The sequence below is a fragment of the Emys orbicularis genome, chromosome 3 (assembly GCF_028017835.1).
Source record: "Emys orbicularis isolate rEmyOrb1 chromosome 3, rEmyOrb1.hap1, whole genome shotgun sequence".
Taxonomy (NCBI): Eukaryota; Metazoa; Chordata; order Testudines; family Emydidae; genus Emys; species Emys orbicularis.
The window spans coordinates 214,868,626-214,892,597 of NC_088685.1; the positions used below are offsets into that span (position 1 = coordinate 214,868,626).

General features: G+C 42.0%; 1 protein-coding gene across 1 annotated transcript in view; it reads left to right on the forward strand.

Annotated features, from left to right (window-relative positions):
* Positions 1–23,972, forward strand: part of ANAPC1 (anaphase promoting complex subunit 1) — a 72,777-nt gene that overhangs the window by 43,189 nt on the left and 5,616 nt on the right. Inside the window, exons 27-43 of the mRNA XM_065400993.1 lie at positions 1,362–1,480; positions 4,304–4,575; positions 6,527–6,761; positions 8,136–8,227; positions 9,320–9,454; positions 9,635–9,717; positions 10,247–10,325; positions 10,992–11,066; positions 13,518–13,594; positions 13,859–13,949; positions 14,044–14,097; positions 14,633–14,826; positions 16,842–16,928; positions 17,663–17,780; positions 19,485–19,562; positions 20,078–20,145; positions 23,412–23,550. Of these exons, the coding sequence (XP_065257065.1) occupies positions 1,362–1,480; positions 4,304–4,575; positions 6,527–6,761; positions 8,136–8,227; positions 9,320–9,454; positions 9,635–9,717; positions 10,247–10,325; positions 10,992–11,066; positions 13,518–13,594; positions 13,859–13,949; positions 14,044–14,097; positions 14,633–14,826; positions 16,842–16,928; positions 17,663–17,780; positions 19,485–19,562; positions 20,078–20,145; positions 23,412–23,550 (1,996 nt within the window). The remainder of the gene's footprint in view (positions 1–1,361; positions 1,481–4,303; positions 4,576–6,526; positions 6,762–8,135; positions 8,228–9,319; positions 9,455–9,634; positions 9,718–10,246; positions 10,326–10,991; positions 11,067–13,517; positions 13,595–13,858; positions 13,950–14,043; positions 14,098–14,632; positions 14,827–16,841; positions 16,929–17,662; positions 17,781–19,484; positions 19,563–20,077; positions 20,146–23,411; positions 23,551–23,972) is intronic.

The following is a 23,972-nucleotide window of genomic DNA, read 5'->3' on the forward strand; positions in this document are numbered from 1 at the left end:
GCTTGAAGCAGCAGTAACATCTGCAGATAGGAGCAGGTTCACAGGGGGAGCAGCTGCTCCTCGTCTCCATCCCTCCGAAGCCATCCCCCTATGAAACTGGAGATCTGCCTTTGCAGAGAATCATCTGTGGGACCTTAGGGACTGGGGAGCAGAAGCAGAACTTCCTACCTTCTGCATCCCTTCAGTCAGGATCCATTTGCTCTCAGAAGTAATGTGGGGTAGGGGGGAATATTGTCCTGTAGGAAATAGCATATGGACCTAGATTGGTTCAGATGTGTACGTGGATTTAATTGGCGCTTAGGCTGCTGCTGGTTCACCAGTTAATCCTCTTCTGCATATCCTGAACTCCAAAAAGCCACTGAGCGCTGATTTGCTGAGTCAGCTAGTGTCTGAAATGTGGCGAACTGAATCTTTCCTCTGACCCAGGCTGTGGGATTGCTACATGGTTGTCAAACCTTCCAACAGGTTGTTCACCTCAGTTTTCATAGCTGTCTGTCTATTGATCTGATTTTTGGAGAGTAATTTATTTGCTGCTTAGAGGACATTTGTCTTCAGAGCATCAGTAACTGCTAAAATTCAGCAAAAATAGGAAGTTAAAGGAACCTAGTGAAATATTGTCTGACTTAAAAAGCTGAGTGATCTAATGACCCTCAAGAGTGTTGTCTTCTGAGTAAATCAGAACTTTGCTTCCGTAGAAGAGAAATATGGTCAACAGTCTTTGAATGTTATGATTCATGTTGCGTAAGAGCTGGAACGTGGTGCTATCGCTAGTCATAGCAGCACAGTACGTGGCAAGCTTTTGTTTGCCTCCTTCTATAGCGTTCCTTTATCTGCATTTTCTGAAATGCCTGTTGATTTGTTGATAGCATAGAATTTTCCTTATAGAGCTGTGCACTCGTTAATATACGTTAGGTACGTCCCAACGTGATTTCAACTGAAGTATTTATTAGATGGTTAAGTTCTTTGGGAACAAGGACAGCCTCTGTTCTTTCTGTGCAGCGCCTGGGCCATGGCGGGGACTGCTAGGCACTATGGTAATACTTAAATAATAAGTAGTGATTAATTATTAAATAAGAATAATTAAAGCTAATTCTTTAAAGGACTCTCTGGGGACAAACCAACCCTTGAACAGCCACTTAACAAGGCAATACCCTTTTGTAGGTTTCTTAAGTTTGCCCTCTTCTTCTGGTTAGGTTTGCGTTTTATAATATTGGCTTGGCAAAAGAGCTGTTTACTCTCATTCTGAGAGAGGATTGTCCCATCATACCATTTATGACTGGGATCTGCCTATATCCTATGTTGTGAACATGGTTGTGGTAAGCATTTATTTTTTTGTTTTCTGTCTTTGATTTCCTTTACAGGTTATTACAGTTGTGTCAACGGACAATGGCGCTCCCCTTAGGCCGAGGAATGTTTACTCTGTTCTCATATCATCCAGTGCCAACAGAACCGTTGCCTATTCCTAAACTGAATCTAACTGGTATGTTGTTCAGCATTTCCCCCATGATTTGATTTCCTTGAGTTAAAAATGATAAAAGCCAAAATAACCTAGACTTGCTAGCTACATAATGCCTTGAGCCTGCGAGACATGTGCTTCGGTAGTGCTGTTGTAGTCAGTGGGACGCTGCTCACTGTGTACAGTGAAGTATGAGTGTAAGTCTCTGCAGAGTTGGGACTTAATGTCTTTAAAAGCTACTGGCACTTGACCGAAATTGGAGCTCGCAGGAAAAATCGTTTTTAGTCCTTTACTCTCACTTCGGTGTTCCCAATTGTCTTCATTATGTGCAGTGTCCACTTTAACCCTGGTTTAGTACACACACCAGACCCTGCTCAATGTACAGGATGAATGTGTAGAAAACAAATTCAAATTTATGATGAGTAGTGGTTGCTATGACTGCTCCAGGAAGCATTTTATATGCCTTGTAAGGTGTTTCTAATAGACTTCAACAATTACTGAACAATATTCTGTGCTGTGGGGGGAATTCCTGAGCCTACTATACTTCCTTTGTACGCTCTTGAGTTCTCCTCACCAGACTTTTAACACATTGGTGTTTCCAGACAGGCCAGGCAGTTTCAGTTAGTGGTGTTCTTGATTAAGTGGCAGACACGAAACTATCATTAGAAAAACAAAATAAAGTTACAATTAAAAATATAGGTTATGAGCAAAATAATTACTTGTAAAGATTCTTGAAATGGATCATAAGTAACAATTCTACGTACAGTAGTTCTCACCAATTACAAATAGATTGACATGCTAGATATGATGGTAATTTACCAACTACAAAGTAAAAGGTGTCACTGTGCACTGGATATATATTTCACTTTGCATTGTAACATTTATTAAAACCAGAAGCACAAACCAGCCCTTGCGGGGTTAATTTTGTTTGGCTTTATGTCTTTTTCATCTTTGCCAGATGATGCAGTGTGTCTCCGCTTTCCCAGGGTCCAATATGAAGTCAGTAGAACTGCTCATGGTAGTAATCTCTATGCTTAGCAATGTTGGCAGGATTGGACCTTAAAGCAGATTATTGTGTTTTGTTAACTGCAGCTATGCATTATTGTTAATAAAGCAAAAGATATATAGTGTTCCAAAATCCCCAGCTGATCAATAAAATAAGGGAACTGCCACCAGATGGAGAATTATTCTACCTTCTAATCCAAGAATCCTAAAACCAATTCATTGAGTTTGGAGACCTCTGAATATGGTTTGTGCTTTAATGTTTGGAGGGTGAGATCCTGGCCCCAGTGAAGTCAATGGGAGTTTTGCCACTGGCAGCAGAAGGGCCAGAATTTCATCCTGATGCTATATATCATTAATTTAAATATCCTGCAACAGTGACCAAATACAGTCTCTTCCCACTAAGGTCCTTTATCCTGCAAATGACTCCAGGTGGGTGCAGGGGTTTGCCCATGCAGTCACTGATTGGAAAGGGGCCTAACTGTGGTAAAACTTTCAGAAGTGTCTCAGTAACTTAGGAGCTGAAGTCCTGTTGATTTCCCCCCCCAACCCCCAATGATATTTAGGTTCCTACGTCACCTAGGCACTCTTTAACCTTTGACCCATTGGGGAAACAAAACTCTAAACTTTTGGTTTAATGTCTAATTGAATTTGAGGAATTTTTGCACCCTCTAATCAGCATTATGGAAAAAAGACAGGGAAGAGCGAACGTTAAGTATCTGCAAATAATCAGATATTTTTAACTCTGCATTATCATTAATGATGCAGGCATTGTACCTGCAGAATTTTGTGACTGATCTTTTAAAAAAATTGTTCTAACTGAGGTTATTAGTTCTTCTAGCTCTTTATACATTAGGTCCAGCAACTGACAATATTCCCTCACTCCCACTGAATGTTCAGATTTCTTTTGCAGATTGAAATATTGGGCTTATAACAACTTTTAGTTGTTTTGTGGTCACATTTTTTGCAAGTCTCAGAGGTAACAGCTGTCTTTAGTTTTCTTGCCTCTATATCATGAAGGACCTTTTAATTTAATTGAAATAAAATAACAGTGAGGTCTTTGTGTGTACATGCACACTTACCAAAAGGCTACTATGCTTTTTGGAAGTTTGGTACAGTAAATATTTTTACAGAAGCAGATTTTGTTGTTTTGAGTAAGAAAGGTAGTGTTTCCAGGCTGACTAGTTTCTTCTAGATGAAGCCTAGGTTTTTTAGTTGATCACTTACTCCCTGGCTACAATTATGTTTTTATGATTCCTAAATGACTGACAGTTGTGGTATTTTCTGTCAAGGATGAAACTATCACAATACTTAGCTTCTGTAGCAGTTTTCATCCTTAGATCTCAAAGTGCTTTGCAAAGGAAGGTAAATATCATTAATCCCCCTATCACTGATGGGGAACGGAAGCATAGAAATGCCATGATGCTCTGATACATTATGACAGGCATATTGCGAGAACAAGAATAAATGAAATGACTTGGCCAGTGTCACAGAGCAGGGCAATGTCAAAGCCAGGATTAGATCTTAGGCACTCTGACTCCCAGTTCATTGCGCTATCTGCTCTACCATGCTGCTGTCACCTAACAAATCTGTTGACACGCATAGCCTTGTCCTCACAATAAGCATTTTTTACTGTGTTGCTACTGTACCTGAAAAACTGTGGTAACTCTTAAATGTGAGGTGCTCAATTTGAGAGCAATTTCTGATATAAATTAATTGGTGACGCATCGCTTAGCATCAATTTTTTTCTCTGACAGCTGATGAGGACTCTGCTAAACAAAGCCATTTTAAATGTGAGCTAACTTTCGTCGTCATACATTTTTTAAATTATTCTCTTCTGGGCAGGCCGTGCTCCGCCTAGAAACACTACTGTGGACCTTAATAGTGGGAACATTGATGTCCCTCCAAATATGGCATGCTGGGCCAGTTTTCACAATGGAGTGGCTGCTGGACTGAAGATAGCACCTGCTTCCCAGATAGACTCAGCTTGGATTGTCTATAACAAACCCAAAAATGCAGAACTAGCCAATGAATATGCAGGCTTCCTCATGGCACTGGGTCTGAATGGACACCTCACAAAGCTTGCCACACTCAACATACACGACTACTTGACCAAGGTGAGACCTGCATTCAAAAGCAAGAGGGGGAAGTGACTTTTTTTCTTTTAAAATATTTGTGAGTTTCTTAGTGTGAGGGAATGGCCAGTGCTTTCGTCACTCATCCTGCTAATTGCTGGCACAGTTGTTTGGCTGTCTCAGACCTTCACCATTGTTCAGGACTGTTATCGCTTTATCTCATGTGACAAATGCACATCATTTTAATAACGAATTATCTGGAGCACTGGGTTGTCTCTACAGGCTTCCTTTGTATGAGGAAACTTTTGTCAGCCATATACTTTAAGAGCTTGCTTTTCCCCAGCCTAGTTCTAACAGTTTTGTCCTGAAATACAAATGACAAAAGCTGCCTCTGTTCTCTATATAGGAACAAACCGGTCCAATTTCAGTTCACTGTATGGGACATGCATATTTCTTTGTGCACTTGGAACATCCTGGCTGTACTGTCTAGCCATGGAAAGTGGCCTAGCTTTCTCTCTTTGGCTAAGAGGACAGTGAGACAGCTGTAGGAACACTGTAACAACAATGTTTGGTACATATTTTCATCTTGTTTCAAGGCGGGCATAGTACTGAGAGAGCTGTTTAGTCATAATGATTGGCTTACCCCAATGACTAGTGGAAGCCTATGCTGCCTCATGGGGTACAGTTATGGGCAGCATTAAATGCTGTTGATTGCTGGATTCTTCTGCATTGCCTAGATGCTCAGCTGGGTACGACATGGGATTGTCTTGAACTGGTTCTGGCCATTCCTAATGGAGTAGATCCCATTGCTGATCTTTGCTTTTGCATTGTTAGGTACGGAATAACGTTCCTCTTGGATTTAAGACCATAAAATTAGTAAAAACAACGAGGAGTCTTTGTAGCACCTTAGAGACTAACAAATTTATGTGTTAGTCTCTAAGGTGCCACAAGGACTCCTTGTTGTTTTTGCTGATACAGACTAACACGGCTACCTCTCTGAAACCCATAAAATTAGTGCCTGTTAAGATTATTTTTATTTTTTTATTTCAGAAAGCCTTCAGAATGACATATTGTGGTTTTATGCTTTTCTTTTATGCAACACACCTAGAGCATGTCTGATGGCTAAGTGCCCAATGTTTTCTTGAGTAACTATTAAAAGGTAGAGAATCAAATGTACTCCTTAAATCCAGCCTTAGATTAAAAAACTAATAAAAATGTGATTAGGCTCACCTAGATCAAAATAATAATGATGATAATAAATGGAAGGCTTGGTTCTTTGTCAGAAACCTTTAGAGCAGTGGTTTTCATTTGTGGACCTTTAAATAATTTTGAATGGAGGTACGGACTCCTTTGGAAATCTTAGACATAGCCTGCAGACCCCAGGTCGAAAACCACTGCTTTAGAGTAATACACCTCTACCCCGATATAATGCGACCCAATATCTCACGAATTCGGATATAATGTGGTAAAGTAGTGCTCTGGGGGTGCGGGGCTGCGCACTCCAGCGGATCAAAGCAAGTTCGATATAACGCAGTTTCACCTATAACACGGTAAGATTTTTTTGGCTCCCGAGGACAGCGTTATATTGGGATAGAGGTGTATGTTTTCCAGCGTAGGGCTGATCTGTTTTGTATTATAAATATCAGTCAGCTAACCTGGGAACCTAGAGTTTTTATTTTAAAAACAATGCTATGATAGAACTTGGAGCCAAAAATCTCAGTCTAACAATGTTTAATATTTGATTTATGAAAGGATTTTACTTTGATTTCAATCTGTAATGTGAAGTTTACTGATTTAGCCGTTAGTGAGAGGCAACCCAAAAGAGTGAGTATAACCACAGCTCATCAAAACTACATGGAAATTATCTTCTCCTTGTACCTTCATATATTACTGCAAGTGTGTGACCTTAAGACTTTGATTTCAGCTGAGATAAATGCACTTACGTTTACGGTTCTCAATGCTCTTTGATCACTGTCTTTGTTCCCCATTTCAGGGCCATGAGATGACAAGTATTGGGCTGCTGCTTGGTGTTTCTGCTGCCAAGCTAGGCACAATGGATATGGCTATTACTCGGCTCCTTAGCATCCACATACCTGCTCTCTTACCACCAACTTCGACGGAGCTGGACGTCCCTCATAACGTACAGGTGGCGGCTGTGATAGGAATAGGCCTGGTATATCAAGGAACAGCTCACAGGCACACGGCAGAGGTTCTGCTGGCTGAAATAGGTAAACCACTACAATTGGAGGTTGTGTGGGGCCTGTGTATGTTTACATGACATTTGCATAACTTGAAAAATTTACCTGTGACACCCAACTAGTTCACATGAAAAATACCTATGCACCCATGCTCCGCTCTTCTCTCCCAAGCCATGGCCCCTGCAGTTTAAAGAAACAAAACAGCCGTAAGCTGTCTGTTCTGTACTGTATTCAATTGTAACATTGTCATTGTCTCTTTCAAAGTAACTTAGTATTAGGGCCGGTTGAATAGCAGAAAAAATTATTTATTAAATATATTTGGTGAATTCCACCATTATTAATCTAAAGGTGAGTAGATGGTGAAACACATTATAAAATGTCTCTTTCAGTCAAGCTTAAAGATAATCTTCCATGTACAAATCCATTTGGAGTTAAACACAGAAACGTGTTGTGCATGTCTCCTTGCTTGCCAGTTTGTGCAGAAATCATTTAAACTTACATTTTGAAAAAAAATTTTAGTTCCGCCAAGGGCTGTTCGTGCTGGCTCATCCGAGGTACCTCTGGTTAGTGATCATGTAGCAATTGCTTTTTCTGGTGTTTCGTATGGCCCCAAATGCATCATTTTAGGCCTTCTACGGCAGCAGACTTTGTGGGAAGCTCACTCTTTTTTTAATGGTAAATTATTAGATTTCTGTGTTGAATGTCACTTGCTTTCTGTGCATAAGTGGTTCTGCTTTTTGTTTTACAGGTAAGCTTTAAACAATGTTACATGTGTGTGTATATATAGTTTAAAAGAGACAACACACGGTTTATTTCAAATCTAGAAATGGGTACTTTTAAGAACAACACTTTCATCTTCAAACTATATCTCTGGCTATTTAATACCCTCAGTATCCGTCAGTTGATTCAAACACATTTTCTGTTGTGAAGGGGTGTTATTTTATGCAGAATGTGCTACTATGATCTATATAAAATATTGGCTTGTTAGAGTTGTGAGCCAGCTTGGGGTGTGAGGTGTCTTAACACTTCACAAACCGGAGTAGAGAAATATGCACAATCTTTTCTGAGAGCACATTTTTGAAATGTGCTTCCCATATGTGGTTAGGTCCAGACCTTGCCAATGTGTGCTTCTGTATTGTGATCCTTTGCATATAAACTCAGATTTCCTCCATGTTATTTAACATATGTGCTGCATTTGGAGAGTCCTTTCAGCTGGCTGTAGACAATCCAAGAGGTTAAGAAGTTATTGCCTCTAATTCCATTGATAGAATTTTCCTGATATTCTTGAGTAAAATATACAGGTCTGAATTTTGCTATCGCTTTACTAGAAATGTAATATCCCAGAATGGTTAGTTTGGTTAGAATTGCAGAAGGTTAATTTCATGCTGTTTCCTTTTTACAAAGGACGTCCCCCAGGTCCTGAAATGGAATACTGCACTGACAGAGAATCCTATTCTCTAGCAGCTGGTTTAGCATTAGGCATGGTCTGCTTGGGGGTAAGTCCAGTCTTCCTCCTGTTGTAAAACTGCAGGTAGTAGAAATAAAATGGTAAAACTGATTTAATCGCCAAGTTCTGAAGCAAAGGTAAAAGAAATAGAATAACGTTATCAATGTAATTGATGAAAGAGACTGACACCATTCAAATTCACTGGGTAATTGTTGGGCCAATATCTCACAAATATTTGATCAAATAAAAAAGAAAATGAAATGAGGCTTGGCTGTGCTCCTGCCCCCTCAGTGTTCACTTTATGCAGATATTTTAGGCAATGGGTTTATCGTCAGGAATGTTGAGTCTTGCCCACATGCTCAGGGTTTAGCTGATTGCCATATTTGGGGTTGGGAAGGAATTTTCCTCCAGGGCAGATTGGCAGAGGCTCTGGGGGTTTTTCGCCTTCATCTGCAACATGGGGCACGGGTCGCTTGCTGGAAGATTCTCTGCACCTTGAAGTCTTTAAACCATGATTTGAGGACTTCAATGGCTCAGACATGGGTTTGATACAGGAGTGGGTGGGTGAGATTCTGTGGCCTGCGTTGTGCAGGAGGTCAGACTAGATGATCATAATGGTCCCTTCTGACCTTAAAGTCTATGATTCTAATTAATTGAAAATAAATATTAGAGAATATTCCTCAACAGCAAACATTGAACTTGTAAACGTGTTTGAATTGAAATCCTAATTCTGTTGTACTCCTCTACACAAGACCCACATGACCTTTGTGTCCAATAATAACTAACCACACAGTTCACATTTCTGATTCTCTCAAACTACTGTGCCTGCAGCTAAGAACTGTTAGTAGAAATCCAAGACAATTTGCAAACAGACTAAATTTATCTCTATGCAGTGGTGATACAGGTTGTCAGGGCCCACAATTAGATGAATAGTTAACATTGTCTGTTTATCTGTTTGTTTGTTAATACTTGAGGCAAGGCCGAATCATTTTTTGTGGGAAGTGGGAAGCTAGACTGCTGTATTTGTGAATTTTTTTCACCCTTCTCTTCCAATTGCTTCAGAATTAATTCATTTTTTTCATTAGTAGTCATGTATGAAGGGCCTGATTCATCGTTCTTTTGTTTGTTCCTCTTTTCTCAGCATGGCAGTAACTTGATAGGCATGTCTGACCTCAATGTCCCCGAGCAGCTTTATCAGTACATGGTTGGAGGTCACAAGCGTTTCCAAGCAGGAATGCACCGAGAGAAACACAAGTCTCCGAGTTATCAGATAAAGGTGGTTGTTACATTAGAGAACTGCTGCTCATCTAAGCAGAAATAGCTGTAGCATGGGGGATCTCTTATATATTACCATGGGTGTGCATTCAAATGCACAACGTGAATTCTGAATTTTTACAACTAGTAAAACAGAACTTTGTCGTGAACGGGACTGAAAGTACATGTTCTATCTTGACAGGAAGGAGATACCATAAATGTGGATGTTACTTGTCCAGGGGCAACTCTGGCATTAGCTATGATCTACCTAAAGACTAATAACAGGTATTGACTTTGGCATGGCTTTAATGTTTGTTATAACTTGTAATCCGCTTTTAAACGTCTGTATAATTTTAACTTTACCTTGGGTCTTCTTCATTTTATTTCAAGTAAACCTACCATCTGTGATCATCTCATCCAAGCCCTTATGTTCTTCAGGGCTAATTATTTTAGAAGAATAATCCATTTCCCCATCTTCTCTAATACCAATTTTTTTTATAACACTTTGCACATCTGTGGCCTCTTCACTCGGCAATCTCAGAGCATATAAACACTAACACATATCTCTCAGCACCCTTTTGCAAGTAGCATCCCCATTTTATGTTAATATGCTGGCCGTGTTGCCTTCGACTGGTTGGGGGAGTTGAAAGTAGATCTCTTGTGCTTTAACTACTAGACATGCTTCTCCTGTCAACTAACGATAGCATTAATAAAGTAGCTAATTATTGACTCAATATGTGGCTCGATAAGTTCTGTACATTGCTGAAGTATATTACGTAACACAAACTTAACTTGCCTTATTGTGCTTAAATAGGTCCATTGCTGACTGGCTTCGAGCTCCGGACACAATGTATTTGCTGGACTTTGTAAAACCAGAATTTCTTTTGTTGAGGGTAGGATTATATTTTGTTTCATTTTGACATTTATTATAATGATATTGAAATGCACTTTGAAAATCTATATGTGACCCTACTGAGAAACATATCAGTCTCGAATATCTCTGGTCATCATAATCTGTTATGGATATGTCAGTCTTACACCCCGAAACAAATCTGACTGCTTCCAGACAATAATTTTGTTTGCAACTTCCACATCATGTGACTTCTTTTGTTTTTAGTAAGAGAAGTTATTCAAGTGTTATATTTTCTATATAACTTTAAATAAAATGGAAAATTTTAAGCAAACTTCTGTACTTTTCCCAGATTAATTCAGTTGATTTTAAAAACCAGTATATGATTTCTAAGACATTGGCATCTACTGCATATTTGCAATGCAATTTCAGCTAAATTTACATGTGAAAGATATGCTAACTGGTATATTGAAATAGTATATACCACTGTCCCAGTGTATCCAAATGGAATTTGAATTTTCTCAGCCTGCTCAAGAAAAGAGCTTATCTGCCGATTAAAAGAAGAGGAGGTAAGAGGCCTCTATGCAATACCGTGATTTTTCTGTCCTGTCACCCCTGATGTATTTAGTGTGTTAAAAAGACCATTGCTGATGCTATTTACTAATATTATGCTTATTTTTTTCTCCACCCCATTTTGCCTTTTTTTTAGACGCTTGCTCGATGCCTGATTTTGTGGGATGACATTTTGCCCAATTCGAAGTGGGTTGATAGTAACGTACCACAAGTAAGTCCCTATGCTAAATGTGTTTGCCACTCTAATTAACATCTCCCTGGAGAACAAAAGTTAGAGTTTTGATGTCTATTTGTTTCCCTCTTCACAAAATCTTATGTCCAGTAAGCAGTAATGTTTTCTTGAGGTGTAAGAGTTCTTGTTTTGGTCCAGTAGAACCTCAGTTATGAACACCGTAGTGTGTACAACTGAACATTGACTTCATACAGCTTTCAAACTTTACTATGCTGAAGAAAAATGCCGATTTCCCTTTTATTTTTAAGTAGTTTACATTTAACACTGCACTGTATATTTGCCTTTTTTGGTCTCTGCTGCTGCCTGATTGTGTACTTCGGGTTCCAAATGAGGTGTTTGGTTATTTGGTCAGTTCGTAACGCTGAGGCTCTACTGTATACAGCTAAAACTGAAATGTGTATGTGTGTGTGTGTATGGCTATAGATACACTTTTATACACATCTTAATGTATAGAATATCATCAGATAAAACTTCATTAAAGTGAAGTTCATGTCGAGAGTGCATATTTGTGACTTAAGGGTACTTCAAAAAACCTGGACACCTGAAAGTATGAAAAACAAAAGCCAGACTGCCCCCTTACATGTCCAGCCTCCCTTCTTTGAACGTGTGGTATTTAAAAATATGAGAGGTGCAGGGGACTGGGGGAGAAGCTAGAAGCGGACTAGGGCTAACAGCCATGTTCTTGGAACGATTAATACTGATATTCACATTCAACATTGGCATCACCTTAAAGTTTTTTTTTCTTTTGGCATTTCCATAGTTTTTAAAAATAATCGGGCTGTGGGAGTACATAAGAACATAAGAAAGGCCGTACTGGGTCAGACCAAAGGTCCATCTAGCCCAGTATCCTGTCTACCGACAGAGGCCAATGCCAGGTGCCCCAGAGGGAGTGAACCTAACAGGCAATGATCAAGTGATCTCTCTCCTGCCATCCATCTCCACCCTCTGACAGACAGAGGCTAGGGTAGACAGAGCAGGAAGCTCGTGCTGGCCACAGATGAACCCATGAACGCTTGGTTGGGGAGTATTTTGTGGTGGATCCTGACAAGCCTAATAAAGTTTTACAGAGGGACCCCAACAAGCCTTTTAAGGTCTCCAAGAGGCATGGAACGTTTCCTGCTCCACTGCTCCCTGACACTCCTTTTCCACTGTCCTCACAGTCTGCTGGCAACCTTCATCCCTCCTCTTCTGCCCCATTCTGCTGTGCTCCCATACCTCTTTCCACAGCGTCTTCCCCCAGTTCCCTCCTACCCTACACACACGTCTCCTGTGGACCTCACCTGCAGCGAACAACTGAGGGGGTTAACAGATCTGGGTTACTGGGGGCAGCAGAACAGAAAACCTTTCCTTTCCTTCTCCCACCCCTCACCTAATGAATTAAATAATCTTAATTATCTCTGTCTTCATGATCTCGAGCTACCGTTTGGCCAAAAAGTGTGAATGAGACATGTTGAAAGTGTGATCGTCACAAGATACAAACCTTTGACAGACTGCTTGTGATATTAACTTAACCCCTTCCCTCCCCTCCCCTCCCCCCCAAAATTCCTCCTTTTCCATTGACAAGTCTCCCAAACTCTGCCTGCTGCAAGAAAGGGCTTTGCCCAAATGGCCCAAGCAAGGCCCAAGCTGAGAAGCGATCTATAATAATACATTGTGTCCATTCAACCAGTCAGCCGTGGTTTTGACAGCTTTAGCCAGAGGCTAAAATCATTAGCTATTCATCAGTGGCTCAGAATGTACAGAGTTACTGTAAAGGATTTTAAAAAATAAATCTGACTGGCCAATAAAAATGTGGTAAGATTAGATTGTAATTACTATGTACGGATAAGCCTAGTACAGTGGGATCCCAATCTTAACATAGTGTTCATAATGCGAACAAGCATTTACCAAAAAAAACCCACCCCAAGCCCAACAACTTTACCTCAGTGTCCCTTTTAGATAAAAAAGGCAGATAAAGGGATGCTCAGTTTAAAATTCTGCTTTGACTAAACAAATGTCCTTACCATGTGTTTGAAAAAGGAGTGCCAAACCTTTCTTGAGACCAGGGATCAAACCGAGCCCTTACCACAGTAACTTGAAATCATCTTGATCAAACAGATTAAAAGGCTCTGAACATGTCAGGTACTCCGCGTCCCAATGGATTGGATTGTTTACGTGATAATAGCATGCTTCTGGCACACTAGCAATTTGCAGGATTCACTGTAATTCCAAACGTAACTAGAAGATTAGGATATTTCACTACAAAATATTGGCCTTTCTGGGTCAAAGTTGAAGCACTATAGTAGTAGTAGTAGTAGTAGAGGAAAAGCTTAGTGCATAATCCTATAAAACAAACTTTGTATCTTGTATCACTTGTGAAATCATAGAAACCTGGGAAGGTTCAAGAATGAACAGATATGTCAAGATATTTATCTGCCATACTTTTTATAGATTATAAGAGAGAACAGTATATCCCTTCATGCAACAGAATTGCCTTCATCGGAAGATCTGAATTTGGAGACATTGGCGTAAGTAATGTGATGACAAAGTGCTGACAGAATCACTGGGAGACATTGTACAAAAATAGATTTTAGATCTGAGGAATGTCACTGAACCTGACTGTCGTATACTTCTTCACACAGATGCCAATGTCTATTGGTCACCGTTCTGGGCTTTAGTCTCACTTTTTAGTTAACCAAAAGATTATAAAATCAATGTGACACTTCGATATCATTTATTCAAATTAGGAAAAGAAAAACAGTCAGTTGTTTCCCGTTTATGTTGTTTTTTAGGCAAGCTCACGTCTACATCATTGCTGGTGCCTGCTTGTCATTGGGTTTTCGATTTGCTGGTTCAGAAAACCTAGCTGCATTTAACTGCTTGGTAAGAGGCTGGGTAGTTTTTTGAGATTTGTTGAAGATAACTGTGTCCCCTATATCTGTATTTAGCATGTATTTCTCTTTGTTCTTCTTTACAGTTTAAATTTGCAAAAGATTTCATGAAATGTTTGTCAGCACCTACAGCTTCAATAGTAAGTTCTTTTAGATTCTCTCAATGAAAAGGAACCCCTGGTTTGTAATGCGCTTTGATTAAACTCAATGAAGCTTCAATGCAAACAAAATGTCACTTTTAGTTCCCATATTACTGAATATATCTACCGACCTGTCAGTTCAATAACCCAGAATCATTAATGATGCTAGTGACCCTTTGTATTTTTCCCTACAACAGTATTGTCTGATTTTTCTAACATTGGGAAATAGACCAAACAGTCATGAAGAAAATGGTCCCTTCTTTGTGGGCTCGGTAGAAGAATGTAAACTAATGGGGAGTGTCAGGTGTGAAACTGATGTACCTCCATATGCTGATGTGCTGGTGGCCACTACAGTGTGAGTTATCTAGTATGTTAGTAAGGCTGTAAGATTAAGGTTCCTAATGAGGCCTCTTTGATAAGAATCTGCAATTTTCTTTTGTGAGTCGTACATTATGTCTGATGAGAAGCACATGTAAGAGTGTAGAAGTGTAATAACGCCTCTTCTCTTCCCCCCCCCCCCCCCATATACTTCAAGACAGGTCACTATAACCTTGAAACTTGTTTGAGTGTTGTGCTGCTGTCTCTTGCAATGGTAATGGCGGGCTCTGGAAACCTGAAGGTCCTCCAGCTCTGTCGTTTCATGCATAAGAAGACAGGTGGAGAAATGAACTATGGGTTCCATCTGGCTCATCACATGGCTCTTGGACTTCTCTTTTTGGGAGGAGGAAGGTAAACTGTTATTTCCAAAGCTGCCTTTTTTCCTGCTTTATATTACGAATTATCTCATGCTTCTCAAGGATGGTAAATCTCTAGAAGAATGCTGACTGTTTAGAGAAGAGCAGCACAGCTTCTGGTGGATTTTCTCTCTATTGCTTTCTATATTTTGGTATCCGAGTTACTTAGATCTCTTCTTTTTGATAACGCATGCTCACTGGAACTCCAGAAGTGTACATCCCTCAGGAATCTGACAGCCCTTATAAGTGAAAAGCTTGATGACACAAACAGTAGAAACGATTGCTGGTGCTAATGGTTTGATTCCTGATTAAGGGAAAACTGAAAAGTAAGGGGGGGTTTTGTAGATAGAAACTGTAGATTACAAACCCACCTGTGACGCTGCTTTGAGTGACTAACACAACAGAAGTTTTTGGTTTAAAAACGATGCTTTAAAGTGTTGACGTGTGCACACATCCTGCAGAATGCCTGGCGGGGTCTGCCAGGGCTAGAGTTCTACTTCATAGCCCACCACGTGGCCACCTCCAGCCGGTGGAATCTTGCCTTCCATTTTCCTTTGCTGAAAGCTGCCCCCGTCCATTCTCTGCAGTCTCCCTTTCTGTCCTGGGGGTACCGTGAAGTGTGGTATCGTGGATGAACAGGAAATGCTGCCTTCAGTCGTCCCTGTCCTGTTCCTTTTCTTGTTCTTTTCTTCAATGTCTCAAGTTCATTTTTATCTCTAGTTCTCTTTTTTTAGCTTCCTCTTTTCCTTCATCTTTCTGTCCCCACCCACCAAACTAATTCTCTTACCTGGGATCCAGTTTTCACTCCTTAACTCTCTTCCCTGCTCGAGCCACACAAAACTTCTCCTCCTCTGCCTCTGTTGGTTCCTCAAGCTTGGTTTGCCACCACTGCAGCTGCCAGGGCTCTGGGGTAAGGCTGAGTGGGACTAAAGCACAGGCTTGTCTATTGTCTTCTTACCTGCCCATGCTCAGTGAGCTCCCAGGTGCAGGTTCCTGTCCTTCCCTTTCTCCCACTGGCCAAGGAAGAGTCTCCCTTTATTGCTTGGTGCTGCCACCAGACAGCATGAAAGGCCCAATCCGCCAGTAATGCTAAGCGGGCAAGTGTCCGAATGCAACAGTGAACTCTCTTTGAGCTGCGATCTAGACAGTGACACTGCCTCCGTGTCCTAGGCTTTCTGACTGTGTGAACACCTTCTTCGTTTTACAGCAATCAGATGACCACAGTCACTGCTTGTTTTGTATCAACGTATAGTGGATAATTGGTGTTTCACTTGCACGTAGATTAAATCTGCTCCAGAAGAAATCTAGTGTGCAGATGGCACGGTCAGACTCTCGCACTGCAACTAGTCCCATCAGGAATTCTGTCCCATTTTAACCTGCTGTAACTTGTGTAAATGCAAATGTTATTGCCAGCCATAGACACATCTATCTAGTCCTTTTTGGAATCTTGATAAACTAATTACGTCAATAATATTCTACGACAGTGAATTTCTCAGGAAGTTTGCTGCATGAATATTTCTTTTTGCCCGTTTTAAATGTGTTCCCTAGTTTTACATGGGACAAGGTGAATAGTAACACCAAAGTGACTTTACCGTGTCCAGGTCTTAAAGAAAAAAATCCACTTACCAGTGGCAAGTTGGAAGCTCTCTCCAGGCTCTCAATTTGAGCAGGACTTAAATTTTCATTTAAAAAATATTTATCCCTAACGATTGCATAGATAACTTTCCTAATATGAACAGATGCAGTGGTGTCTTTTAGCTTCTACATTGAGCAAAATCCGTCTGCTTTTTTTGAGTGGAGTTAAAATATATGAATATATATCTGTCATTTTATAGCCATATAAAATATTTGGCTTACCGTGCTAACATTTATATTTATAGAAGTGCATTACATATGTGCACTGTGCTACCACAGTTCCCATTTTCTGGCTCATGAGGACACAGTGGAAATGGATGCGAGAATTGTGGTGTTCGCCAGTGCTGAAAGATAATAGGTGATGTTTCTCTACAGATACTCCCTGAGCACGTCAGATTCTTCAATTGCTGCTCTTCTTTGTGCTCTGTATCCTCACTTCCCCGTTCACAGTTCTGACAACAGGTAAGGGCTCGTTATTTTATATATGTTCTTAACATAAAATAGGTTGTACTTCCACAAAAAATGATCCAGGAATGAGGCTCTGAAAGCTTTTGGGCTACAGTGAGATTAGAGCTGAAACAACTAACGCAAGCTTTCAAATATTTGTGAGAAATGGAACAATAAGTAAAGGACGGGATGACAGTGATGATCAGATCAATGAAGAGATGCTGTTACAACTGTCTGTATTTCTTTAACAAATTGCATCCTGGGCAATACAACTTGGCTATAACAGCTTGCTCTATAATGAAAGCTCACCTAAGTAATCTCTCTATGAAATTTAAAAAAATGTATTTAAAAGTGAATAAATACAACTCTACCTCGATATAACGCTGTCCTCGGGAGCCAAAAAATCTTACCGCATTATAGGTGAAACGGTGTTATATCAAACTTGCTTTGATCCGCCGGAGTGCGCAGTCCCTCCTCCCTGGAGCACTGCTTTACCGCGTTATATCTGAATTTGTGTTATATCAGGTCGCGTTATATCGGGGTAGAGGTGTATTGTCTTATTAGGGAAACCGTCTGTCTTTATAAAATCAGTAAATGTATATATGTACATATTGCTGCAAGTTTTACTGTAGTCTAATAGAGCTTCTGTATGTCTTTTACCCTTCACGTAGCTTGCCAGCACACACGGGTGTTTGGAGACCTCTCTTTAGCAAAACCATTGTGCTGAATTCTTTATTTCCCATAAACAGGTATCACCTTCAGGCCCTACGGCACCTGTATGTGCTGGCAGCAGAACCAAGGCTCCTGGTGCCTGTTGATGTGGATACAAACACTCCTTGTTACACGCTACTAGAGGTTACCTATAAGGTAATTTATCCGGGGGGAGGAGAGAGGAAGAGGGGGGCATGGGGCTGTGAAGCTTGAAGTTAATTCAAAACTTCATGTACAGGGTGTATACATATCTGTGTTGTGGCCTGCAATCCTGGGGTTTTTTTTCAGTGCTCTAGTGGAGTCAAACCTGATTGTCTAGGCAAATAATGAAGGTACTCCTCCCAACCTATATCTTTTGTTTCTAGTGCTTTGAGTGGCACCTTGAAGGTAGAACCAGGGACAAGTGAAATGCACAGCGAAGTCCTACAGAATTCAGTGCAGATACTGATCTGGGGTAACAGTTATCTGTATAAATACAGTGGAGATTTTCAAAGGCACAGAGTCAGTGGAAGTTGGTTTAAAAATCTCCCCAATGCTTTTGAAATGGGATACTCAGCATTCCTCCTGGCTATACTCATTAGGCACTTCTTGAGATGAGTGCCCATCCTCCACAATGGACTGTTGTCGAAAGATACATTCAGGATCAAACAACTTCCTACAGCTGATGTATGATGTGACATGGTTAGGGCCCTAACAAATTAACGGCCATGAAAAACGCGTCACAGACCGTGAAACTGGTCTTTCCCGGTGAAATTTGGTCTTTTGTGTGCTTTTACCCTATACTGTACAGATTTCCTGGGGGAGACCAGTGTTTCCCAAACAGGGGGTCCTGATCCAAAAAGGGGAGACAGGGGAGTCGCAAGGTTATGTTAGGAGGGTTGCAGTGGTGCCACCCTTATTTATGTGCTGCTGCTGACGGGGTGCTGCCTTCAGAGCTGGGCTGCTGGAGAGTGGCCAGCAACCGCCACTCTCTGGCCACCCAGCTCTGCAGGCAGCAGCGCAGAAAAACCATACCAGGCCATCCTGACTTCTGTGATACTGCTGGCAGCAGCACTGCTTTCAGAGCTGGGCTCTCGGCCAGCAGCCACCACTCTCCGGCAGCCCAGCTCTGAAGGCAGCGCCACCAGCAGCAGCCGCACAGAAGTAAGGGTGGCAGTACTGCAACCCTCCTACCATAACCATGCGACTCCCCCACAACCCTCTTTTGGGTCAGGACCCTACAGTGACAACACCGTGAAATTTCAGATTTAAACATCTGAAATCATGACATTTACAATTTTTAAAATCCTTTGACCACGAAATTGACCAAAATGGACGGTGAATTTGGTAGGGCCCTAGGCATGGAATAGCCTGTGGGATAAGGACAGGCCTTGCCAGCCTTTAGGAGAAGAGAACGGCAGAGACCTTAGTGATCTGACCAGACATGCGAAAGCACCTCCTGTTGTTGCTGTGGAAGATTGCCCGTACAGGCCGTGTGGTAGGTGTTTAGGTTGAAAAATGTCCCCTTCTCATGACAACGGTGCTATGCATATTGACTCATCCGTGCTGCCGTCCTCTGTTTTCCCGTATACGTTTTGTGACAGACCTGAAGCAGCTCTCGGTGGAGCTTGAAAGCTTGTCTTTCACCACCAGAAGTTGGTCCAATAAAAGATGTTCCCTCCCCTACCTTGTCTCTCTCACTTTGTGACATAAATGGTAATATTAAGCCACCCGTTTCACCAGGAAAACGGATCTAGAAAATACAAGATGCTTGCAGTGCAGTCAGGCTGAACAGAGGTGTAGCCGAGAGACTGGCGTGCTTTCTGTCCCTGTGCACTGAAGTTGTTTTTACTAACGCGGGAATGTTGTTGGTGTTTAAAGGGCACGCAATGGTATGAAGAAACCACAGAGGAACTCATGGCACCAACCCTCCTCCCGGAGCTTCACTTACTTAAGCAGGTAAATCAGGGCTCCAGTTGAGTAATGTACATTTTGGCCCAGATTCTGTGATGCAGTGAAGATTCACTCAGAGAGCAGAAAGGAGGGTGGCTACTGGGGACCTGGTTACTGCTCTGATTCCTTGCCCTGGCTCCAGTGCATGTTAGAGCAGCCTGGGATTAGGTCTAGCCAATGTCCGCTGACAATGGCCCCCAGAGACCATTTGCTACCTGTGGGATAGCCATAGTGCAGCACACTTAGTTATGCCCCTACATGTCCCTTCCTACCCCTGATCCTGCCTCTGGTCCCTGTCACCTCTACAGCCACTGGGGCATCCTCTGCAGGGAACAGCCAGTTTCTGTCCTCTTGGAGTCTCCAGGGACACACAGCAGATGGTGCTGAGAGGGAGAATCTGCCCTTCTAAGGGGGTAGAAATTGAAATAGATTTCTATAGCTCTCTTTTGTCTTGCAATCCCTGTTACCTCCATATAAGTGATATGCTCCTCACTAGTCAATTAAAACATTTATATTGGCAGATCAGAGTGAAAGGCCCACGGTACTGGGAACTACTAATAGATTTAAGCAAGGGGACACACCAGCTGAAGTAAGTATTCATGATGCTACTTACCTAGATTGACTACATTTGTTAATGTCCCTTAACGTTTGAGTAAACTTGTGAAATTTTTTACCTCCCATAGTTAGAAGTAACACCTAAAATTTACAATAGCGGAAAGAAAGGAAAGAAATTCTTCAGTTTCAGTTTGTCGTCTTCTGGGCATTGGACAGCCCCTTTGTGTGTAGTCCGTTTCACTCCTCCTCTGGATAGTCAGTCATTTTTCTACTTGTTTTGTGGGTTTTTATTTTATTTTACTTTAAAAAGAGAAGGGAAAAGGGGCGGGGACCTCACTCAGCTAGAAACTACTCTTAATATGGGGAGGTTTTGGGTGCAATTGATGAGATTTCTCATTTCCTCTGTCCTTGAAAACGGCATCCTGCTGAGAGTGGCTAGCGAACTCTTACTAATGTGCCAGAGATGATGATTTTCTGACGTGTGCACAGTACTAATGAGTGCAGGTTACAATTGTCCAGTGGATGTATTTAAATGTTAAAGGATAGTAATCGTATCTGAATATGAGAGGGGTAGTCGTGCTAGTCTGTATCCACAAAAACAACGAGGAGTCTGGTGGCACCTTAAACACTAACCAATTTATTTGGGCATAAGCTTTCGTGGGTAAAAACCCTACTTCTTCAGCTGCATGGAGTGAAAATTACAGATGCAGGCATAAATATACTGACACATGAAGAGAAGGGAGTTACCTTACAAGTGGAGAACCAGTGTTAACAAGGCCAATTCAGTCAGGGTGGATGTGGTCCACTCCCAGTAATCGATGAGGAGGTGTCAATACCAAGAGAGGGGAAAATTGCTTTTGTAGTGAGCCAGCCACTCCCAGTCCCTATTCAAGCCCAAATTAATGGTGTTAAATTAGCAGAACACCACTAGCCATCACGTACAGCCCCCAGCTAAAACCTCTCCAGTACATCAGCCGCCTATCCTGGAAAATGATCCCTCACTCTCACAGACCTTGGGAAGCAGGCCAGTCCCAGGAAAATGATCCCTCATCATCCACCTATCCTACAACCTATCCTCGAAAATGATCCCACATCATCAACCTATCCTACAACCTATCCCTCACTCTCACAGAGGCAGGCCAGTCCTCGCTTACAGACAGCCCCCCAACCTGAAGTAAATACTCACCAGCAACTACACACCACACCACAGAAACACTAACTCAGGAACCAATCCCTGTAACAAACCCCGTTGCCAACTCTGTCCCCATATCTACTCTAGCGACACCATCAGAGCACCCAACCACACCAGCCACACCATCAGGGGCTCATTCACCTGCACAACTACCAATGTGATATATGCCATCATGTCCAGCAATGCCCCTCTGCCATGTACATTGACCAAACCGGACAGCCTCTACATAAAAGAATAAATGGACACAAATCAGACATCAGGAATGGTAACATACAAAAGCCAGTAGGAGAACACTTCAATCTCCCTGGTCATTCAGTAACAGATTTAAAAGTAGCCATCCTGCAACAAAAAAACTTCAAAAACAGACTTCAAAGAGAAACTGCAGAGCTACAATTCATTTGCTAATTTAACACCATTAATTTGGGCTTGACTAGGGACTGGGAGTGGCTGGCTCATTACAAAAGCAATTTCTCTCTCTTGGTATTGACACCTCCTCATCGATTATTGGGAGTGGACCACTTCCACCCTGACTGAATTGGCCTTGTTACCTTACAAGTGTAGAACCAGTGTTAACTCCCTTCTCTTCATGTGTCAGTATATTTATGCCTGCATCTGTAATTTTCACTCCATGCAGCTGAAGAAGTAGGTTTTTTACCTGCGAAAGCTTATGCCCAAATGAATCTGTTAGTCTTTAAAGTGCCACTGGACTCCTTGTTGTATCTGAATATAGGATTCACAGGTAAAATTATTCCTAGCATTATAGATAGCAGCCTGGAATTGTAAAGTCTGTAAATGACATATGCAAGCTAGAGTGGCGTGAAAAGAGCCACTTGAATGTTTCACTAGTAATTTTGCTATTTCATTTAATGTAAATGACACAATCAAGATTAGGTTGGATACAGCAACACACCCTGTGTGGAGCTACACCCTAAAACCACCCACAGATTGGAGTAGAATGTGATGGCCCATTTGTAAAAAGGGGGATTCTCACCGTTAGCATATTCAGCCTGTGCTGTGTAATCTACACTGGCTGCCTTTCGGGTTTTGGGGTGGGGGTGAAGGTGATGGTTTTGACCTGTAACTCCCCTAGTGGCTTTGGAGCGGTCTACCTGAGAGTCCCTCTTTCCCATGCCATAATGCCACAGGTAACATGGGGGCTGCCAACGGGACATGCTCTCTGGGGGCCCCCAGCTTTGGAATTAGTGATCCACAATGGCCCGAAGCTGATGGCATTCAGGGCATGCTGCAGAGCGGCCCTCCTCCGCATCCTAGCTATTTTAAAATGGGGGAGGATTGTGAGGCTGGTGACTTGGTGGCGCTGCAGGGGACAGTGGTTTTAGCTTTATTTGCCTGGCTCCCTGGTTATGGGTTACTGCAGCATGATGGTGTTGATGTGCTGTTTTTGATAGGGTATTTTACAGTTCTGGGTAAAGGTTCCCAGAGCATATGGATAAGGTGCCCTTTTATATAAATCTAAATAAGGTAAATGACTTTTCTGAACAAACTCAATTGCTTTGAGTAGCGAAGCTCTGATCTGTTTTCACGTATGTGGGGCTCACCCTAACTTGTAGGGTTGCTCCTGAACAGCAGGTTGTTGGCGTTGCCATCTCTTGCTGTAAGAGGAAAGAGCCCGTTCTCTAGGGAAAATGGGGCAAAGCACAGACACATGGCACTACTCTTTGTCGAGTGAGGCGCAGTGTGAATGGACCCCTCTGGTGCTATTTTTAGGGGGTGATGCTTGGGGGCTGAACCACCCATTAAGGGTAGAGATGGCTGTATTGACTTCTTCAGAGGGAATTCATAATATGGTATAGATCAGTAATGCTGGAAAACCTCACTCCTCTTTGCTCTCCCACTACTGCTCCCCTCCCCCCGCCAGATTGCCTTCCTGTGGTTGGATGTCAGAGAAATTGAGATCTCCCCATGCATGTGAATATACAGTACCTAAATAACGAGGAAGCAAATCCCTGGATGGGGACATTGGCCCATACAAGTGACTAGGTTGCTAGTTATTTCTACATCTGTTTGCCATGTCATGAGTCAGTACCACAGCTGGATGGAAAGAGATTTAAATAAGTTCAGAACTGTAAATGTTGTTGTTGTTTCAGGTCGATCCTTTCGAAGGATGGCATCCTGTATGTAAAACTGAGAGCTGGGCAGCTCTCGTACAAAGAGGACCCAATGGGCTGGCGCAGTTTGTTAGCACAGGCGGTCACTCACAGGAACTCTGAAACTCGGACATTCAAGGTAGCGTCATCTAACTGTTCTGCTAGCGAGCACAAAGCAGTAAGGTGACCGCTATGGTTACCGGCAGCTCTGCACGCAAAGTTCTCACCTGAACGGTGCTGGAGCTTTGAGAGAACGGTAGTAGGGCAGTGAGTGGTTGAGCTATTGAGCCTGCCGCCTTCCTGGGTTCAAATATGGGCTAGGAGGGTAGTGATGAAAAGCTGTCGCTATCTGACAGCTACTTGGCCTGTGGGAAATGAATTAGTGGGTTCAGTCCAATTCCCTCTGGCCAGGAGCCCATCACAGAACTGCCATCGTCAGAGCCCAGAGCGTGAATTGGCAGGTCAGTGGGGAATTCCACCTCTAGACGTGGCCTTTACAGAGCAGGGATGGAGGAGCCACGTTGAGATGCAGCTGAGAAATGTGTACAGCCACTGCCTGTG